Here is a 20,468-nt window from a genome sequence, read left to right as displayed (position 1 = left end):
TTGTAAGAAAATTGTTGTAAATATTTTCAAAAAATTAGTACAAATCTTCCAAAAAAATTCTAAAAATATCTAAAGTGATTACACCTATATATCAATAAAACTTTACGAACATTCACCAAAAATTTTTTTGTGAATGTTCTTAAGAAACATTTTTTAAACATTTTTTTTCCACCAAAAAAATATCAAAAATTTCCCAGAAATGTTGAAAATGTGGACATCAGAAATTTCACTGTGAAAATATATTTTTTCCACATTTTCAAAGTTTAAAACGGGTCAGTCTGACCCGCAGGACGACACGAGGGTTAAAAGAAAGTAAATGTTCTGGAGTGGCTGAGTCGGAGCCCAGAACTGAATCAAACTGAGAATTTGTACCTGGATTTGAAATGGGCTTTTCTCTCATGATTGCTGGGCAGCTTTGCAAAGATGGATGAGGTAAAGTTGCAGTGTCCAGATGTACAAGGCTAACAGAGATCTATTCATACAGTATCAATGCTTTAATTGTGTCAAAAGGGGCATCTGCTAAATACTGACTTGAAAGGGATGATTACTTTTGCCACCCCTTATTTTATATTTTATGTTTTTAATTAATTGAATGAATGAATGAATGAAATGAAATTAGTTTGTGGAAGCCTGTTTCCTGTGAATTATTGTCTTGATTCAGTGTTAAAAAGCAATTCTAGGTAAAAACTTCCAAAGGGATTGAATGCTTTATACTTGCCAGAGACTCCAACATACTGGAAAAAAACAGCAGTGTCATCTAAATCATGAGAATAATGAGTTGGGGCATCATTTTGGTTTTAGCAGGCTCTCTGTACACCACTAAAATATGCAACCATGACATCAAGTGCACATCTGAAACAATGTTAGAACCAAGTTCTAACCTTGAGGTGTTCATGTATTACAAACCGCCGTATGTCCTTCATCCCTAAGAAGAATTTTACTTTTGTTGCCTGAGGGAAGGACATCTGTGGGAGGAAAAATAGGAACCTTCTGTTAACAATCCAGCAAAAACTCTATACCTGTGAATATTTGGATGACAGTCAGCTCTCCTGTTTCCCATCTAGACTCAGTGTGTTGGCCAGGGAGCACGTCATTATCCGGCTGCTCTTTGGAGAGGTCCATGCTGGCTGCTGACAGGAGGAACTCTCTGTCCGGTAAATCTGTGCCTGAGTCTTAAACAGGCCGAAGCGAGCGGCGAGGAGGAAGAAGTCCTGTCTGAAGGTGCGGGTGAAGAAGGCATACAGGAAGGGGTTCGAGCACGAGTTGATGGGGTAGAACAGGACCAGAAGGAGTTTGGAGTCGGACACGGTGATGAGAGGGAGCTTGAGGGCGGCCGAGACGGCGAAGAAGGAGATGGGAGCCATGCAGATGAAGTCGGTGAAGATGAGGATGGCCATGCGTTGAGCCACGCGGGTGTCGGCGTGGGCTGGTGCCGACGAAGGCTTGCGGAATGTCAGGTAGATGCTCAGGTAGCAGCCGCACACGCAGAAGAAGGCCAGGATGTTGAGGAGGAGCAGGGATACAACATAGACCTGCGACACCGGAGTCTCCACGTCCATGGGGAGGCAGATACTCACCTGCATGAACAGAAACATTCAGAAATCACACAATGTTCAGGGCCTTGGTACCCTTCATGTTCACGTCTCAACTGGGCTAAAAGACTTCCATGTGGACCAGTCGATATGTTAACAGAAACATAGCAGCCGCAGCTTCATATTCAGATTATCAAAGAAATGAAGGAACTACAAGTCAACCAGTGCATGTTGTATACGAATTATTGTGAAAATAACACACAGTTCTTCAGCAAAACTGCACTCGTGGTCGAAATATTTAACATTCACACTCTGTAACTGCAATTTTCAATTCCAGCGAGGAACCCTTTGCTGCATCTATCTCTCTCTGTGTGTTTGCTGTCTCTCTTTAGGCTGCTCTCATTCTATCAAATAAAGACAAGTACACCAAAAAAAAAAGAGAAAAGTAAGAAAACCAACAGAAAAACTAAACAAGCTTGAGGAATAGCACAAAAACTCTGCTGTTTCAAGAGCAGTGCTGAAACAATGCAGCTGATTGACAGAATTAATCAGCAACCTAACTGTGAAAGCCATTTCTTTCAATCTAGCATGGCAAAAATATGTGGAAATTCCAGGTTCTCAGATGTGAGGATGTGCTGCTGTTCCTTGTCTTACTTAACAGGAAATTGATATTCTATCAGTTTTTGGCTGCAAGATGGACAACAGAAGACATTTGATGATGTTTTTGGGGCACTTTTTTTGTTTTATGGACAAAGCAATCAAGTTATTATTTGGGATAATAATGAACTGATTATTCATGAACAAAAATAGGCATTAGTGGCAAAACTGTTGCAAATGTAGCATTGGAGGGTATTATTTATGTATGATTATGTTCATTTACATTTACTTTATTTTGTTTATTATTTTGGTGTTTATTTATGATTATGTTCATTTACATTTACTTTATTATGTTTATTATTTTGGTGTTTGTTTATGTTGTGTCTTGAATCTTATTTCATGGATTATTTGAAAATTATTGTTTTGTGTTTCCTTATTGCCATGTTCAGTGTCCCAGATGTTAGTTCCGGTTTGTTGTTGTTTCTGGTACCACCTTTTTAATCGCGACACCGAGAGTGAGAGCACGGGTCAGAATTGTTGTGTGGAGCTGAAAAAAAAGCCGACAGAAAACTGTCCTGCCGTTGTGGTAATGTACTAGCAGAAGACAGCAAAATATAAGAACAGTAAACTAGAAGAACCTTACAAAACTGTAAGCCGCATGACCCACAGCCCTGCAGAGGTGAGCAACAACTTTTAAGACTTACACAAATTTCAAAGCCTATAAAGCATATTCTACTCAGAGTTTGTGAGTTCATGCAAGATTTTGCATCTCAAAGTATGTGTAACTGTGCACATTTGGAAAGATACATATGCTACGCTGTTGGGAAAGCACAGAAGCATTAAATTGAAAGTGTGCAGGCTAAAAGAAGGACCCACTTTGCCGTAGCTGCTGACCCCAACTGTGGGCAGCATTGCAGCCAGCGAGGAGAAGATCCAACCTGCTGTCATGATGATGCAGGCGTGTCTCAGGCGAAGCTTCTGGTCGAGCCGCAGAGCGTGTGTGATGGTGTGCCAGCGCTCCACAGTGATCGCCGTCAAAGTGAACACTGACAGCTCGCTGGCAAACACCTGCAAACGACACACAAACACACTAATTCACCAACTGACACACACTGATGGTTGTAGGCGATGACGTCCACACACACCGTGAAGAAGCCCGCGGCGTTGCACCCCAAACCCATCTGCCAGTCGATGGCGTGGTTGTAGTACCGGCCACGGGTGAGCATGTCCACGGTTGCTATGACGACCAGGTAGATGCCCATGCAGAGGTCGGCAAAGGCCAAGTGGCACATGAGGAAACGAGGAACGGTCAGCTTGGAGCGGGTGCCTGATCACACATTGGTGGAAAGACAAAAGTATGAAGTAGATAAATGTTATCAGTATAATGCACTCAGTCTTTACTGTCAAACACAGTAGAAACAAAGGAGGAAAAGAAGGAATGAAAACAGATATTTAGCATCAAATTTGCACTTTAGTAGAGAACTCATCTAAAGTTTCCATCTGAAAGCCAAACTACAACAGCTGAAAAGCACTGACGGCACAAAACAGTATTTGTTTTAGAGAGCCAAGCTTCACACACAGCCAAAAACATGAATTCTGCCAATTATTTTTCCCTTTTCATACCTAACAGTACAAGGAGAACCACAGCGTTCCCCAGCAGCGCCAGGATGGAGATGATCCAGATGAGGACCCGTAAGAGGACGCCCGACATGATGTCCTCACAGGGGTTAAAGTCGTCCGGCGCCGGGGTGCAGGTGATGGAGGTGGAGTTGGAGCAGCAGTCCCTGTAGAAGCGAGGATAATTCTTCGCACTGGGGTCTACGCACCATGAGTGCCACCTGGATCTGATGCACAACAACCCACACAAAGCGCACATGCATGTGAAAAAGCATTCATTCTTTTTCACTTTATAGCAACAAAACCTCCACTTCAGGGCCCTGTGGTAAAGTCTGGTAATTGACCAGCAATGGAGTCATAATGAGATATTAGGAGGAAAAGAAAAATTAAAACCTACAGTCACTCCCAGGAGAAGAAGTTTGTTTTTAATGAGCTTTAGAGTTGCCGGGAGGCATATTTTAGTGTTTGGACGGAGCCAGACTCACTGTTTCTGCCTGCTTCCACTCTTTATGCTGAGCTAAACTAAGCAGCTCCTGCTCCAGAGTCACATTTAGCAGACTGATGTGAGAGACGGGCCAATGTTTTCAGGTAATTCTGGGCAACAAAGTGAACAAGCATATTCTCCCTAATTTTATTCTATCCTTTAAAGATGCCACATTATGCAAAATCCACTGTCTCATTGTCTTTAACCCTCTGAACCTCAAGCTGTTTATGTATGTTTTCACTCCATTTGTCCACATTTTTACTCACAGTGGGCTCATTTTTCACTGTAAAATTAAATCTTGCATCTCTATGGAAACAGCACATCTGTGTCTAGAAATAGAGAGAATATTAAAAATGTTATCTATGCTGTATGATAAAGTTATGATGCCATAAATCATACCTACAACATTTTCCCATGTGCCCAAAGGTGTTAACAATACTAGAGAAAAATGTAAACCGTGTATACTACAGATATTTTACTACTTCTATGTTTAATTTATTTCCCTACATGGCTTCTATCTGCTCAATTCAAACACAGCCTGCACTTCATCTGAAGAGTACCTGAATTTTTGTCACCTGACCGTTGGTTGCATTTGAGCCACTAATGACTTCAATGATGGCAGAATTTTATCTATTTATTTATCTATTTTTTTTAAATAAAATCTGATTTGAGCACATCTTTATTTTAAGTAAGTAAGTAAAATTTATTTATATAGCACCTTTCACAGATATAAAATCACAAGGCGCTTGACAACAAAAATAAAAAGGATAAAAACAAAAATGCTAAAGGTATTAAAGTGTTAAAATGGGAGCAGCAGCTAAAATAAGCACATTTTTAAATGAAACATGGAATAGAATAACAATATGTATGAAATTTCAAATGTTTATGCTTAGTTTTGGGCAATTTTCCTAACCACGCAATTTGTCACATATAAGTAGTTTGAGGTCTGTCAGGAAGCTAAAAATCTAACAGTTCTCTCTGTTTTTACAGATAAGTGGTGTAATTTTGTAAATCCAACAATGCCTTTCAAACCCTCTGTTGGATTTTGGTGTCCAGATGATTAAACATCGTAACGAGTCCCCCGGTGTTACTAGAGAGAGTCCTCTCGTTTTGTTCTTTTCTCTGTAGATCACAAAATGTGTCTCTGAATGAGCAGTTTAGGTTTTGCTGCCTGCTATGATGTCACAAAAGGGATAAGCACTGCCCCCCCCCGTTGGCTCCTCCTCCTCTGTACTGTCAAAGCAGAGAGCGATATGTCTGTGACCTTCAGATGCTGAAACAACTTCTTTTGAACAGAGCTCAAACCTCATGTAGTAAAGAAACGGTAAAATTAACAATCTGTGCAGTATTTTTGATCTGAAACTTTAAATTCACATCCCAGGGAGATGTGAGACTTTCACCAACTTGTCAAAAAGAGGCATAATATGGGACCTTTAAATAAAGTCAGGTAGGTACCTTGCTGCTAGCAGCATGTGTACCTGTTTCTGTGCATGTTTTGGAAGGCGCAGCAGTGCGACGAGTACGTCAGATTGGCAAAGCGCAGCTTGGTGAAGAGGTGCAGAGGAGGAAGCTCTTTCAGGTGGAAGGCAGATTCTGCAAACAGCCTCGTGAGTCCGCCGAGGATGGAGTCTGGCAGAGAGCTGAGGGCTGTTTGAGAGATGTCCCTGCAGGAGAGAGCACAAACAAAGGGGATTTAACAGGGGAGTAATTCTAGTTTCAGAATCCATTTTTAACAGATTCTTCTTCCATTTTATGCTTGCTACATGGAGATTTCATCAGGTCATAAAGCCTAAAAATGTAGGTTTTAAATAGGACAGCAACGTTAAAGAATAAAATAATGAAACTGAAGGGGGGGCCACTGTTTGATTGCCAAATGATTGCTGTGAATGGGGAAAAAAAACCATCACAGCAGTGGCAGCCCATAAGAAAAACAAATACTTTTGTGTGATTCCTGCTTCAATAGAAAAAGGTGCCTCTTTGTTTGGAGGATAAACAGGTAAGAAATCTCTCTCCAGTTATATTTCACTGACTTCCTCTGTTTCTAGATCTCTTTTTTAAACCTGAAACCTATCAAGTTTTCCTACTCCTGTCACATAGTTGTCTCCTACATCCTGAGTTTAATAAGTGAAGATGAGGAGGGTGAATCACGTAGGCATGAGTTTACTGGATGTCATGCTTACAGCGTCACCAGCTCACTGGAACCCACAAAGGCGTTGGGATTGATGTGAGTCAGCTGTTGGTTGCCTTTTAGGGACCTGAGAGGAAAGAAGAAGATGAAGAAGCAGAGAGAGAGGAATCAAATATGTATGATTTTTTAAAAATTGTTAGTCTTCTGTTTGTAATTGTGTCTCTGCTGCTGACTCACAATTTTTTCATCTTTGTTCCGTTGAAGGCGTCACTTGCCACCTCCTTGATGCCATTTCTGGTGAGCCGTCTGTCATTGGAAAGAGGAGCCAAATTACAGTCATGTGGCTCCAACACAGAACATTCCCAAACAGTAAACTTATTTGAACTATCGACGCCAGTTTTAGTGTTTGCACTTCTTCTGTTCCCAGTAACTAAAGCTGCACAAATACACAGGATTTCAATCCAACACTAAGTAAATCAGTATTGTCTGTGTCATCTTCTCCTCTTCTGTTTCTTACTTTTCGGCTATTTAACATTATTTATGGTGGAAACCGCATCTGTGGAGAGATTCTGCAGCGGTGGAAGAAATACTCAGCCATGCATTTAGAATCTTAGCATGAAATGTGACAGAAAATGTGCTTTTTTATGTTCTAGATAAGATTGATGCTGCTCTTATTTCTGTCTACATGAACACAGCAAGCAGGCGATAAGCTTATTATGAAGACTGGAAGCTAAAAAGAACCAGCTAGTGTGGCTCCATCCAAAGGCTTAAAAAATCCACCTACCACTATGACTTAATTAACACATTATATTGTTTTTGCAAGCATAACAAAAAATGCCTGAATTTTACAGGGGGTTATGTGCCAGACTGTTTATTGGCTGCCAGGTACAGCTACTTCCTGGAATATCTGGCAAGAAATACTCAGACACATCATCCCTGTAAAACCCGAATTTGTCATTTTCACACATTAGTTTTTGAACAAACAAGATACAGCGCGCTAATTAGAGTTAATTAGTGAGCTTTAGACGTCTTGACAGGTGGATTTTGCTGTATTTGTAGAGAGACAGACCGATTGTTTCTCCTTGTTTTCCATCCACATGCTAAGCTAAGAGAATCTGAGGCTGGCTATAGCTTCATATTTACCAGACAGACATGAGAGGGATAGTTATAGTCTCATTTGATATTTAATATTTGAAAGAAGTATGATCAGTTTAAGGAAAAAACATGAGCAGAACCAAGCCTGTCACTGTTATTTTATTAACTGACACATTATATTATTAGCTACATTTAAGCTGTGTTTTGAAGCTGTAACTGTTTGATATAGGGATCATTTGAACTATTTTACCTTCTGTCAGAACCTTTAATATAAAACAATGCATCATATATATCACATATCAGTTGATGACTTGATTTGCTTGTAAAATATTGATCTAAAAGGTAACAACAGCTGTCAGAAAAAAGCTCCAGAAAAACATGCAAAATAAGCAGTAATGCCACTCTATTTTGCACTTTACAATATTTTGGGTATTTGAGCTGCAGTTGAAGGAAGCTACTTTTTGAATGGATCTCATTTAGCTTTCTGCTTTGGTGATGGTAGCTTACTTTTCTGGATTGTATCACCTTGAAATTACACTTTGTCCCTTTAAATTGGCATTTTAATTTAGCTAAAAGTTCAAAATTCAGGTTTAATCCTTTAGTATTATGCTCCAACTCATCCTCTGTCTCCTTTGAGTGGAATTAAAGAGTAAAGAAAAGCACAGAAAGGCAGAAGCGTAACGACAAAATCATGTTTTACATTTTACATTTGGCCAAAGCAAAGTTGGAAAAATTGGAAAATTGGAGGTGATTTGTCCTAAAACTAAGCTGCAGCAATGCAAAGTGTTCATCTGAGAGGAATCACATGATTTCAGTACATCTAACTCAAACCAGTGGCATTAATATCATTTGTAATTTAAATAAACATAATTCAATTGTGTGTTACCAATTAACACAATTTAAGTGGATCCAATAATTATTTTTTGAGTGTTGAGAAGCTGACTTTAGAATTTATGGTAGTGCTAATTTATCCAATCTCTATTTTTAAAAAAAAAAAAATATCAATATTACAATCTTTCTTTGTTGAATACACAAAACCAAATAAAAGACATGCATTGAATATCTCGCCTATTATTGTCACTAGAAAGCATCAAAATTTAAAGTACTTATTCTGCTGATAAAGGCCCTAACATCTGCTATATTATTATATCTGACACTATTAAACAGTTAATAATAAGGTGGGTCTCAGTTGAACTGTTTTATATATTCATAATTAGGTATTCAGTCTTCCCCCTTATTTTTTCCTCCTGGCAGGAAGTGTGAACAGGAAGTGAGGTGTTAAATTAGGAACACCTGTGAGTGGAGCAAACAAACATGGAGAATAGTAGAGTGAAATGAGGACTGCAGATTTAGGAGGGACTATCTTTGCTGAACTTTGAGGGTATTAAAGTAGGCAGAGTGGCTGTGGAACCCAGAGTGAGCTGGATAGTGACATGTGATCCCTAAGAAAGTGTGGCTCTGAGCTGATCCCAGGAACAGGACTAAAGCTTTTCCTTCCACCTCCTCTGTGGGCTGCTTGGATTACTGCATGGATCTCTGTGACACTGTTGGACCCTGGTTCAGGTAAGTCTTTATTTCTTAGCAAACCTCCAGGCTTCTTCCTTTTCTCTTGCCTCAGCTCAGACTACATTATCCTTTACCTTCTTAGGCCCTCACCAACTGAACTGAAGTACACTGAGATAAGTTGAACAAAATGAAATGTGCAAGTAAACTGAAATGCTTTGAAGTTATTCTTTCTTTAACTGATATTATTTGAGAGTTTTTCTTTTTTTAATGAAGGAACTTTTGATTGATTTTTACTGGGACACGAGACAGTTATTTTTGTCAGTTTCTGATCTTTAGTTGGGATTCTGTTGACTGGATGGAGATTTGTTCTCTTTGATTTGGACTGGAGTGGTATTTAACCTGATTTTTTAAAAATGCAGATGAAGTTGGATGACTATAGTTCTCTTCTGTCTTGTGTGGTTTTGGTATGTTTTTTTGCATGTATATTTTAAAATGAAAGATGAAGAATAACCTTTATGCTTGAGTTTGGCTGCTAATTCAGTTTGACTAATTTCAACATTATGGATGCCTCTCTGCTACGCTGCAAAGTTTCATGAGATAAATCATAATAAATTAAATTAAGGCGAACAAAAGAAGAGGTGTTGCTTCATAAGTGAATTTCATCTTTTGATTTTTCTCTGATCTTTTGTGTTTTTGCTTAACAGTAAAGAATTCTTGAGGCCTTCAACAGAGAGCCTAATAACTGAATCAGTAAATCTTTGAATTGCCATTGACTCCTGAACATCTAAAGGAGCCCAAACAAGATGCAGCTTTAATTTAGTGTTTTTTTGAGAACCACTGGTTTCATGTTGAATCATCCATTTTGATTTAAAATCTCAATCCTCCAAATAAACAGCTGTGGTTGTCATCAGATAAATGTAATGTTTTAAAAAGCGTATTTCCCTATGAAATACAGTACAATGAAGATATAAAGATGCATTAAAGGTAAGTGCTTAACTAAAGACAACAACCTCAAAATTGCTCTCAAGTGCAGCACTTCAGTAAATGTGTCTTATCGCTCTCCACCGCTGACTTAGCATTCTGTCATTTACACAAGAAAAGCAAATTAATGACCTATACACGAAGCAACACTGGAGTACATTTCAGTCTGACTCAATACGTGATCTTCGGCAGGATTCGTGATCTGCAGTTCAAAAGGAAAAATGGGGGAAAAAAAAACAGAATGAAAGGCGTCATACAGAAGTGTTAGAAATGCAAAAAAGGGAGACAAGTAGGAGAAGATAGACTCAGTAAAGAGGGTACAGAGCATTTCAGGGAACATTCATCACTGCGCATGAGATGCCCACTCAGATCTGTGTGAGGGTGTTTCTGAAAAATATGATGAATCCCTTACATCTCCATGAAGGCTTGAGTGCAGAGGCCTCTGAAGGCATTGGCAGGGACTTTCTCAATGTGGCTGTTCTCCTCCAGGTCGCTAAACAGCACGAAAAGTAAAAACACTAGGATGAATAGTGCATTTCTGAGCAGAGAAACTGCAGATATATGCAGATTTCTGGTGTAAAACAGTAGGAATATGTATCAGAATGCGTGCCACAAGCTCTATTAAATCCACTTTCTTTTTGAAGCTGATAGATGTCAGATGGGAGACAGTGTGAATGTGGATTTTTTTAAGGCTGGGGACAGATGGTTTGCATCCCTGATATTCTGTTTCTGCAAGAACTACTCATCATTTCCACTGCAGTATTGTATGTTTGATGCTGGGATTTCTTCTGGGCGTATTTAATTCTGTGTGCATACAGCAGCCTATAAATTCATGTGCATGTGGGATTCATGGTGTGTGTGTGTTTGTGTGTGTGTGGGTGTGGGTGCAGTTGTAGTTCATTCCAGTATTATACTGGGACTTACAGTAGAAATCCATTAGCTGTGGAGTGGATCTTGGAGAAGTCCGGAAAGATTCTCAGCCCAGTGCTGGAGATGGTCCTGTGATGTGAAGATTAAACCACCAAATGTTACTACTACACTCACACTGCAACCTCTGAAAAAAAAGACACTTTGTGCAGTGCTAAAATCACACACACACAAGCGCACGCACAATGCAGCATTCATTTGTATTAACTGAGATAAAAATTAACAAGTGAAAAGAATCCAAAACAATTTAGAGAGAGGCTTAGGTGGCAGAGAGATGAATCAGATATTCTGTATCTCTAAAATATTTCCACGCTGATTAATGAGAAAGTTGCTGTGAGTTTGGAAATAATAAGCAGCTCTGTGAGGTTTTTATGGTCTCAGTGGTGTTTCAGTTTAAAGTCTCCCACTGGTCAGATTAAACCCAGAAAAACCCATCTTTGTTTATCTAAGTTGCAGAATTAGAAGTTTTTTTTTTCATGAAAACAATAATTTCCTGCCTTAAAATGTCTTTCTTTAGAGTGCGTGGATCTATGAAGTCCCCTACTTGCCTCTCTTGGCATCTTGCTGCAGCTTGAGCAGTGTGAAGATTTTTCAGTAAAAACCACAAATGTCATAATCATTGTAGCCTTACAGCTGACTAATTAATCATCAACATCATCTATAGAGTTGCATTGCAAGCATTGTCTGCTTTGAAATCAACATGGAACCACATTTTGAAGCAACATTTCTAACTAAATAACACAATTTCCTCATCATTAGAGGATGTTTTCTCCATACAATCTCTACATTTATCCATGTATCAAAAGTGACTAAGTGATTCTAAATACATACAAGCTCAAACAGCTCATTTTTTAGTTTTACCGACTCTTCTCTGCTTCATGCATCAGTGACTAATCTAGAAAATCTTCCGTAGGGTGACAAAGTTGTGAAAAGAGCTTTTGGCAGGATGGTGTGGGATGGCAGTATGTGATTGTCACTATATTAAAAGAGCATTTTCCAGGTAAATCGATTCCTTTGTCAGTTTCTTATGCCTCCTCTCTGTGGATCGTCCTTGACTGTCTCTCCTTTCTGCTGTTTTTTCTTCTACATTTCTCTCCATATCTGCCTCCTGTCCACTCTTCAGCTTTTTAATGCTGAACAACCTGAAAATATGGCTATATCTGAAACTTCTTATCATTTGTGGTTTGCAGTGCTGGCCAGTTGAAATACTCAGACCTATACGTGTCAAGATAGTGGAAGAATTTAGTTGAGATCCTTGTATTACATTACACTGTTAGCAGGGGTGTCATGCATTCTGAGTTTTACAAGTCATAGTAAAAAATCCATCATACAATTCTCCTTCACAACATAGATTGCATAGAGTGCATTTAATTAAACTTCTTTTTAACATTCTTAATGGAAAATGCACATTTCAGCTGCCATGATATCAGATTTTTACCATTATCGTGGCCTTGGTAGTTCACAATATTATTGCAATATTTGCACAATTATGCTGTCAGTCAAATTGACCTTTTCATTGTTTCTTCATTATGTATTTTCAATCTTTTTGGCAACTGAATTACACTGAAAATGCTAAAGTATGAAGCTGCAGAGGGAGTCTGTAACTATACCTGTACTGTATGTTGTTCATATGTTCCTGATGTTCTTGTGTGATTATGTGATTATTATTGACATAAATACGATATTTAATTTTTTAAAGCTCACAGTTATCTTTAATTCTGGTGCATCGCAACACATTCAGTGCATATTTTAGATGTTTTTTTTTACGATTTATTATTGCATTTAACAGCTACATTGAAAATGAAAATGTTGGTGAGTTTACGTGGACAAATGTGTCATGTAGTTACTGTTTCTACTGGCACTATGCAGCTCTTGTCTCTTCATAAAACATCTCTTGTTCATCTCTCATTTTGTAGGATTTATTACACTGCTGCATTCTTTATTTGGAAAAAAAACTTAGCTGCTAATAAAGACAAAAGACAACAAGCTGACACTAATGTTAGCTGCTAAAATCATTTTTAGTAGAAAATATTCTATAATTCAACTAAAAATTCCTTTCCTGTGTCTTGTTTCATTGATTTTAACATCATATGGACAAAGCTGACTGCACAGTCAGGGAGAGGAGCGGCTGTGAAACTGCTTCTTCTTTTCCTATTTTATTTTTGTTGTACTAAGGTGCCCTTATTATCAAGTTGAATAGCTTAAGAAAAGTACTGTCATCACAGAGCACTGCGTTTATGTGTCCCAGTTTTCATAAATTGGGACAAAACAGAGCAGTAATAGTGAGAGATTTGAGCAATGCATTGTCCTTATAGACAGCTACATTGAGATCACTTCAAAACAATTCATTTTTGTTGCAACAAATAAGATGTAACATCTTAAAACAGTTTGTTGAAACACAAAGATTTCTTTTTTATCCTTGGAATGAAGTGTGACATTTGATTTCTCTTCCAGAGGGATCTAAGCTGATTAAAAAATAATGTCTCTGGTTGTGTGGGCCATCAAAAGTAGGCCTGTCACCTGTGACCCATTTTGGACTCACAATCACTTCAAAAAACACAAACTGAAGTAGAAAGTGTTTGTCTTTGGTGCACTCTGGCTGAGTACTCACAAAAACTGCAGTTTTGCAATGTTCCTGAAAGCATCTGGGTGGATGAAACTCAGGTGTTTTGACTTTGTTATGATTCTGAAAGAAACACATCCAGTCATGTGTTCATTAATATAAATGACTACAGCTGTAATTACAGCCTTTCACTGCTGCCAGTTATACTTACATCTCATTGAGTTCAGGAAGATCTGAGAAAGCAAAAGCTTCGATACGCTTCAAAGCAACATTTCCAGATATTGATCTGAGAGAAAATACAAGAATATGACATGTATTTAAAAGCTGAAGGTGTCAGGCCTTCATTCACACTTCTTTGGAACATTTTGTCTCCACAACACTGCCAAGCAACTATTTGGGTGATCTCCAGAGTTTGTAGCTCTTCTAGTTCCATTGTAAAGACTAAACATACAAAAGCACATTGGATAAAATATGTTCTATGCAGTGACATTTCCAGATGTGTATACTCACACATAAGTGAGCCGAGGGAGGCTGGTAAAGGTGAACGCACTGATGTTCTGCAACATGTCGTTCTCTAATATGGTTCTAAGGTTGGAAATGAAGAAGAGAAGATGAAGAAGTGAAGGATATGACTACTGGTAGAGATATTCTTTGGAATTTTATTGAAGTTTCAGTCACAAACAAGACAGAACATATCAGTAGTCCTACAACTGTAGTTTGAAGAAGACCAGTACTCAGACACAGAAAACAACAAGAGAGCACTCAGAGAGCACAATATTCCATCATGGCTGCTGAGTTGTTGTACCATTTCTGACGGCTGAAATCTTGAAAAAATTTGTGACAGCATAGAATGTGTCCATTCAATAGAGACGTACCCACAAACAAAATGACCTTGTGCTGAGTACAGGTGTGTGTTCTGCATGTGTACGTTATGTACGGATACTGAATCACGTCATCTAAATATGTAGCAGGCGGCGGGAATTGATGGGACTCAGAAACACTCCCACAATTTAATCAGTTGTTCTTTGTATGATTTCTGATGGATGATTCCCAAAAAGTCCTCAGCAGTGGATTTGTAGTAGGATCACAATCATGTGATCATCAGCAGGCAGCTGATGTAGTGTTCACTTGTTGTCATGGTTACAGTGATGCCGTGCTGCTATCTTGCAATGAAACAGAAATCTTTAACTAATGTGTGGATCCAGACTATAAGCTGCATCACTGTCAAAATGTAATCACTTGGTCCTTGTGTCATTTTTGATCTTCCCTGAAAATTTCATCCAAATCCATCAGTCAGTTATTGAGTAATGTGACAGACAGACAGACAGACAGACAGACAGACAGACAGACAGACAGACAGACAGACAGACAGACAGACAGACAGACAGACAGACAGACAGACAGACAGACAGACAGACAGACAGACAGACAGACAGACAGACAGACAGACAGACAGACAGACCAAAGCCGATGGTCACATAACTCCACTGAGTCTCCGCCTCCTTGTCAGAGTAAAAATGCCAAAAAACAACAGAACACTCATGTCCAGTGCAAGTATGTAAAAATAAAAGCAAGCCTTTGGTTAGATGAAAGTTCAAGTACGTCATATTTCTGCTTTGTTGTAGTTCACAGTTGTAATTCTCTTGCTCTAAACATTAGAGAAAGCTCTATAGATGTGATACATCACAAAACCTGAGGATAAATAATGACAGCTAACACAAAAGTAATCACACAGATTTTACTTTTTCAGCATCTAGATGGGTGAAACTCAGGTGTTTTGACTTTGTTATGATTCTGAAAGAAACACATCCAGTCATGTGTTCATTAATATAAATGACTACAGCTGTAATTACAGCCTTTCACTGCTGCCAGTTATACTTACATCTTAGTGAGTTCAGGAAGATCTGAGAAAGCAAAAGCTTCGATACGCTTCAAAGCAACATTTCCAGATATTGATCTGAGAGAAAATACAAGAATATGACATGTATTTAAAAGCTGAAGGTGTCAGGCCTTCATTCACACTTCTTTGGAACATTTTGTCTCCACAACACTGCCAAGCAACTATTTGATCTGATCTCCAGAGTTTGTAGCTCTTCTAGTTCCATTGTAAAGACTAAACATACAAACCACATTGGATAAAATATGTTCTATGCAGTGACATTTCCAGATGTGTATACTCACACATAAGTGAGCCGAGGGAGGCTGGTAAAGGTGAACGCACTGATGTTCTGCAACATGTCGTTCTCTAATATGGTTCTAAGGTTGGAAATGAAGAAGTGAAGGATATGAATACTGGTAGAGATATTCTTTGGAATTTTATTGAAGTTTCAGTCACAAACAAGACAGAACATATCAGTAGTCCTACAACTGTAGTTTGAAGAAGATCACTACTCATGACACAAAAAACAAAAAGGTTAAACGCGACAAAATACTTATGTCCAGCACAAGTATTTAAAACTAAAAGCAAGCCTTTGGTCAGTAGATGAAAGTTCAAGTACGTCATATTTCTGCTTTGTTGTAGTTCACAGTTGTAATTCTCTTGCTCTAAACATTATAGAAAGCTCTATAGATGTGATACATCATAAAAACTGAGTATGAATAATGACAGCTAACACAAAAATAACCAAACAGGTTTTACTTTTTCAGCATCAGTGTTCAGATTGTGAGCTTGTGATAACTAAATCTAGGCTTTGTTACTTTTTTATGCATCTAAACATGCAGAGTTAATGTTATTATGCAATTCATCTGTCAGCAGGAAATTCATCTGCAACAATTTTGTCTTTTGAAGTTCTTGGAAACTGTAAATGATATTTTTCATTATTTTCTGACACTCTGTGGACTAAGCAATTAATCTAAAAAAGAAAATAATAAAAGATTCATCAGAAATTGAAAAAAAAAAACTTGCAGTATTACAGTGTTCCTGAAAGCATCTAGATGGGTGAAACTCAGGTGTTTTGATTTTGTTATGATTCTGAAAGAAACACATCCAGTCATGTGTTCATTAATATAAATGACTACAGCTGTAATTACAGCCTTTCACTGCTGCCAGTTATACTTACATCTTAGTGAGTTCAGGGAGATCTGAGAAAGCAAAAGCTTCGATACGCTTCAAAGCAACATTTCCAGATATTGATCTGAGAGAAAACAAGAATATGACATGTATTTAAAAGCTGAAGGTGTCAGGCCTTCATTCACACTTCTTCTTTAGAACACTGAACCCAACTATTTGGGTGATCTCAAGAGTTTGCAGCTGTTCTTGTTTCATGGCAAAGACCCAACACAACAGCACGTCGAATAAAATATGTTCAATGCAGTGACATTTCCAAATGTGTATACTCACACATAGGTGAGCCGAGGGAGGCTGGTAAAGGCGAACGCAGCGATCTTCTGCAACACGTCGTTCTCTAATATGGTTCTAAGGTTGGAAATGAAGAAGTGAAGGATATGAGTTCTGGTAGAGATACTGCTAATCTTACAGCAGAAGTTTTTAGATTCGTAAAAAGCATCATAAAGGCCAAAAACAACAACAAACTTGTGTCCAGTGCAGGTATTTAACACTAAAACCGAGCCTTTGTTCATTAAATAGTTGAATAAAAAAATTTGAATTGGTCTTTTTTATGTCCTGCTGCTGTTAAAATTGTGGCTTTCAAGCTCCAAACTAAGTATAAATAATGCAATTAACATGAAAGTAATCAAATTGGTTTTACTTTTACAGCGTCAGTGTTCAGATTGTGAGCTTGTGATAACTAAATCTGGGCTTTGTTGCTTTTTTTGCATCTAAACATGCAGAGTTAATATTATTATGCAATTCATCAGTCAGCAGGAAATTCATCTGCAACAATTTTTCCCTTTAGTGGTTGAATGCTTGGAAACTGTAAAGGACATTTTAAGCTATTTTCTGACAATTTATAGACTAAGCAATTACTCAAAATTTGAAAATAATAGCAGAATAATAATAGCAGAAAACAGAAGTCGTGTGAATTTTATTTCAATGCAAACAAAAAAAAACCCCAAAACAAAATAATTGCCAGGTAGGTTTTCACATATGAGGAATTTGGTGTTTTAGTCCATAATAATAAACAGCAAAATATAGACTTGAAAAAAAAAAAAAGTGTTGCAAGTCAGTAGACAGTTAAGTCAAATTAACACCCAGTGTATCCAGGGAATATACTTCTATATACAAACATTTCCAGTGTGCAGGAATGTGCAAATGAAACACCTGACAGTGTTACATAGTATGTAGTGTAAACACCTTGAAATGTGCAAAATCATTATGATAAAACAAAACTCCCATCTGTTGACTGTTTTGTACAAATTACAAATGCTAATCGGAATACAAATACATTAACACATAAATACTGCCATTGTACGACTAATCATTTAACGCTAGGCTGTTTTACCAGGAATAGCACAAGATTTCTTCCCCCTCTGTTTGAATGATCTGTCTCTTTTGGTGTTTTGACCTCCTCGGATCATTATCCTCCACATCAAAGAATAAACATGAGCTGCAGACACACTCACAGATTCCAGAGGTGCTGCAGGCTGCTGAGGGCACGCTGAGGAATCACTCTGATCTTCGTCTGATTCACTTCCCTGTGGATGCAGAAACAGCCACTCACACCCAGCTCTCAGCAATGCAACTGATCACAGGGATGGAAAATCATTAGTGGACATTTTTTTACCCCCCAGTATGTCATTGGGGACGTGGGTGGGATACAGATTTTACAACTTTTTGCATGAATAATGAAAAGCGACCATGACCAGCTACTCCTGTATTTTCTTTTCATGCATGACACAGACTCCTTTGAAAGTCGACACAAGATCCCAAGATTTTTTATTTATTTAATTTTTGCATCGGGTTGGACATCCCCTGCTGTGTACTTGTACATTTCCCTTTCTGCTCCTGAGCCTTGACCTTCTAGTCGAGCAGAACTGATGAGAACACATGCATCGCCGCCTGGGAGTTCACACAGCGCCTCTTGGGAATACTTCCACTGCAAAAGCATGTCCTTGTCTTAATGCGTGCGTGTGTGTGTGTACGTGTGTTTGTGCATCTGCTGCATTTGTTGGTATGCCTCTGTGAGATTATGTATAGCTAAATTGTTCTTGTGTACGTCTGGCAGCCAGTGTGTGCAAAAAAAAACGCTTCAGGCGATCCTAATTTTTCCTCTGCAAGGCCTTGAGATTCCTCAACGGCCAAAACAACAGGTGAGTGTTTACTTCGAGCAGGCAATCACCTTCAGCTCTGTGCCATTGTGTCAAGGACGCCGGAGCCGCTTGCACCACCTTCAGTCAACTTTTTGGAAGTTTACAGCGACACCTTGAAAACTTTCTAGAGAAGAAAACAACAGTCTTGCTGAGAGCTCGCGTCTGTATGCTAAACATGAAGCAAGCGCCTGCAGCCTTTCTGAAGGGGCCTTTCTTCACATAAAACAACTAACATGGTTCATGCAGAGGTAACTTAAAAATGCTGTACGAGCAGCTTTGAAGCTCACGTTGAAGCTCATCAGTTTCATGTGCATAAAGTGTAAAACACAGTGACAGAACCAGGCTAGCTGCTTGTATTCGCACGCCGTTGCCCCTCAGTTTCATGCAACAAAAATGGAGTGGAAAAAAAGAAGACTTCAAGCTAGTAGATGTAGATGCAAACATCCCACGTTGTTTCCTTGCAAAACATTGGATGCAAACTTCACATTTGTTTGTTTACAAGAAAACTGCACAGGGCATCTTTAACCCGTGGCTACTCGGTGGCCAACAGACGGCGAGGACGAGCAGACACACTTTGCATACATCCCCTCACTTAATGACTGCTTAATAGAACCGGCGTTGGCAAATTCACTGCATAATTTCAGCCAAGAGGAGACGAGTGCGGATTAGGAGGAAAGTCTAAATGATTATGCATGCTCACGAGATGGGACTGTGAATTGCAAACACTGCATAGCGCCCGAATCTGTGTTTGTGTTGAATGGGAAGTAGGATTCAGACACGTGTTCTCTGTAATACTGACCTACTGCAGGTCGCTTGTAGGGATGCTGCAAGCTTTACACCTTTAACAGAGTTTACTCATTATAAAAAAAAGTGCTGCTTGGGTGGTTGTATGTATTCTGTAGCTCCAGAAAAGCTTTTAAAGCCTGAAAAATAACCTTAAATGACACCATTAGGCCTCATACAGAGCGGAGGTGCGGAGTTTGAGAGATGTGGGCATTTAACAGAAATGGAGGTCTGTTGAGTTGCACTATTAGAAACGTGGGATCAAGTATTCGTGGAGTTTGGCTAACTCAAGATACTGAAAGGATATTTGAGCTCTGCTGCTTCCTTTATGTCTTGTGACTCTGAAAATGGAAGTGAATTTTCAGAGTACAAAGTGCAACAATCTTTCAAGCATTGAGGGAAGCTCTACTAGCAGGCATCTGACCAGATTGCAGTTCATTTTTAAGGGCTGATGGCGGAAGAAAATAATAATAAATTAAAAAAAAAAACTGGACAAATTTGTTGACTCTGTCAAGAAAAATGGTACCTAAAATGCTATTTTGTGGTTTTCAGTGCAGATACCAAACAGAAAGGGATTAAATTACTAGATTAGCAAGATTATTAATATCTTCAATGCCACAAAGTAACTTAATATTGGATTTGCTGCAGAGTTACAGATGTGTGCATCCTCTTGTGTGTTTGTGTGTACTCACAGACACTGGATTCTGCTGGGGATGTTGGATGGAATCTCTGTGGCCCCAAACGGCACCTTGTAGCACGAGTCCTGGGTTTGTTTGACCAAACTGGCCTTAGGTCCAGATTTATTGTCCACTTCAGAACCAGGCGCAGAGGCGGCTGGCATCTTTATCATCACCGCCACCAGCATTATTAGTCTCATCACCATCATCATGTCTGGATCCAGATTTGTTGCAGTTTCACTTTGTTTTTGTTTCCCCCTTCTTCTTTTGTGTCTCTGCTTTGTCTCTGTTTACATGTAGCTGAGCAGGCCTTTCCTGCAGAGCCACAGATATGAAAGCCTCTGGCTGTCTGTCCGTCTGTCCCCTCAGG

The 20,468-nt window shown here is 38.9% G+C and overlaps 1 protein-coding gene across 1 annotated transcript; it reads right to left on the bottom strand.

Annotated features, from left to right (window-relative positions):
* Positions 1-20,468, bottom strand: fshr (follicle stimulating hormone receptor). Its single transcript, XM_055004235.1, has 15 exons — positions 20,114-20,468; positions 17,952-18,023; positions 16,771-16,845; positions 15,612-15,686; positions 15,313-15,387; positions 13,479-13,553; positions 10,865-10,939; positions 10,353-10,433; positions 6,596-6,664; positions 6,411-6,485; positions 5,709-5,894; positions 3,753-3,973; positions 3,275-3,456; positions 3,006-3,197; positions 1-1,577 (listed from the first exon to the last, which is right to left on the bottom strand). Exons 1-15 carry the CDS (start codon positions 20,308-20,310, stop codon positions 1,041-1,043), a joined length of 2,187 nt encoding a protein of 728 aa, XP_054860210.1. The 5' UTR covers positions 20,311-20,468; the 3' UTR covers positions 1-1,040.

This window comes from Amphiprion ocellaris, chromosome 18 (genome assembly GCF_022539595.1).
Source record: "Amphiprion ocellaris isolate individual 3 ecotype Okinawa chromosome 18, ASM2253959v1, whole genome shotgun sequence".
NCBI lineage: Eukaryota > Metazoa > Chordata > Actinopteri > Pomacentridae > Amphiprion > Amphiprion ocellaris.
The sequence above is the reverse complement of the archived record's forward strand: the minus strand, read 5'-3'. Positions and strand labels throughout refer to the sequence as shown.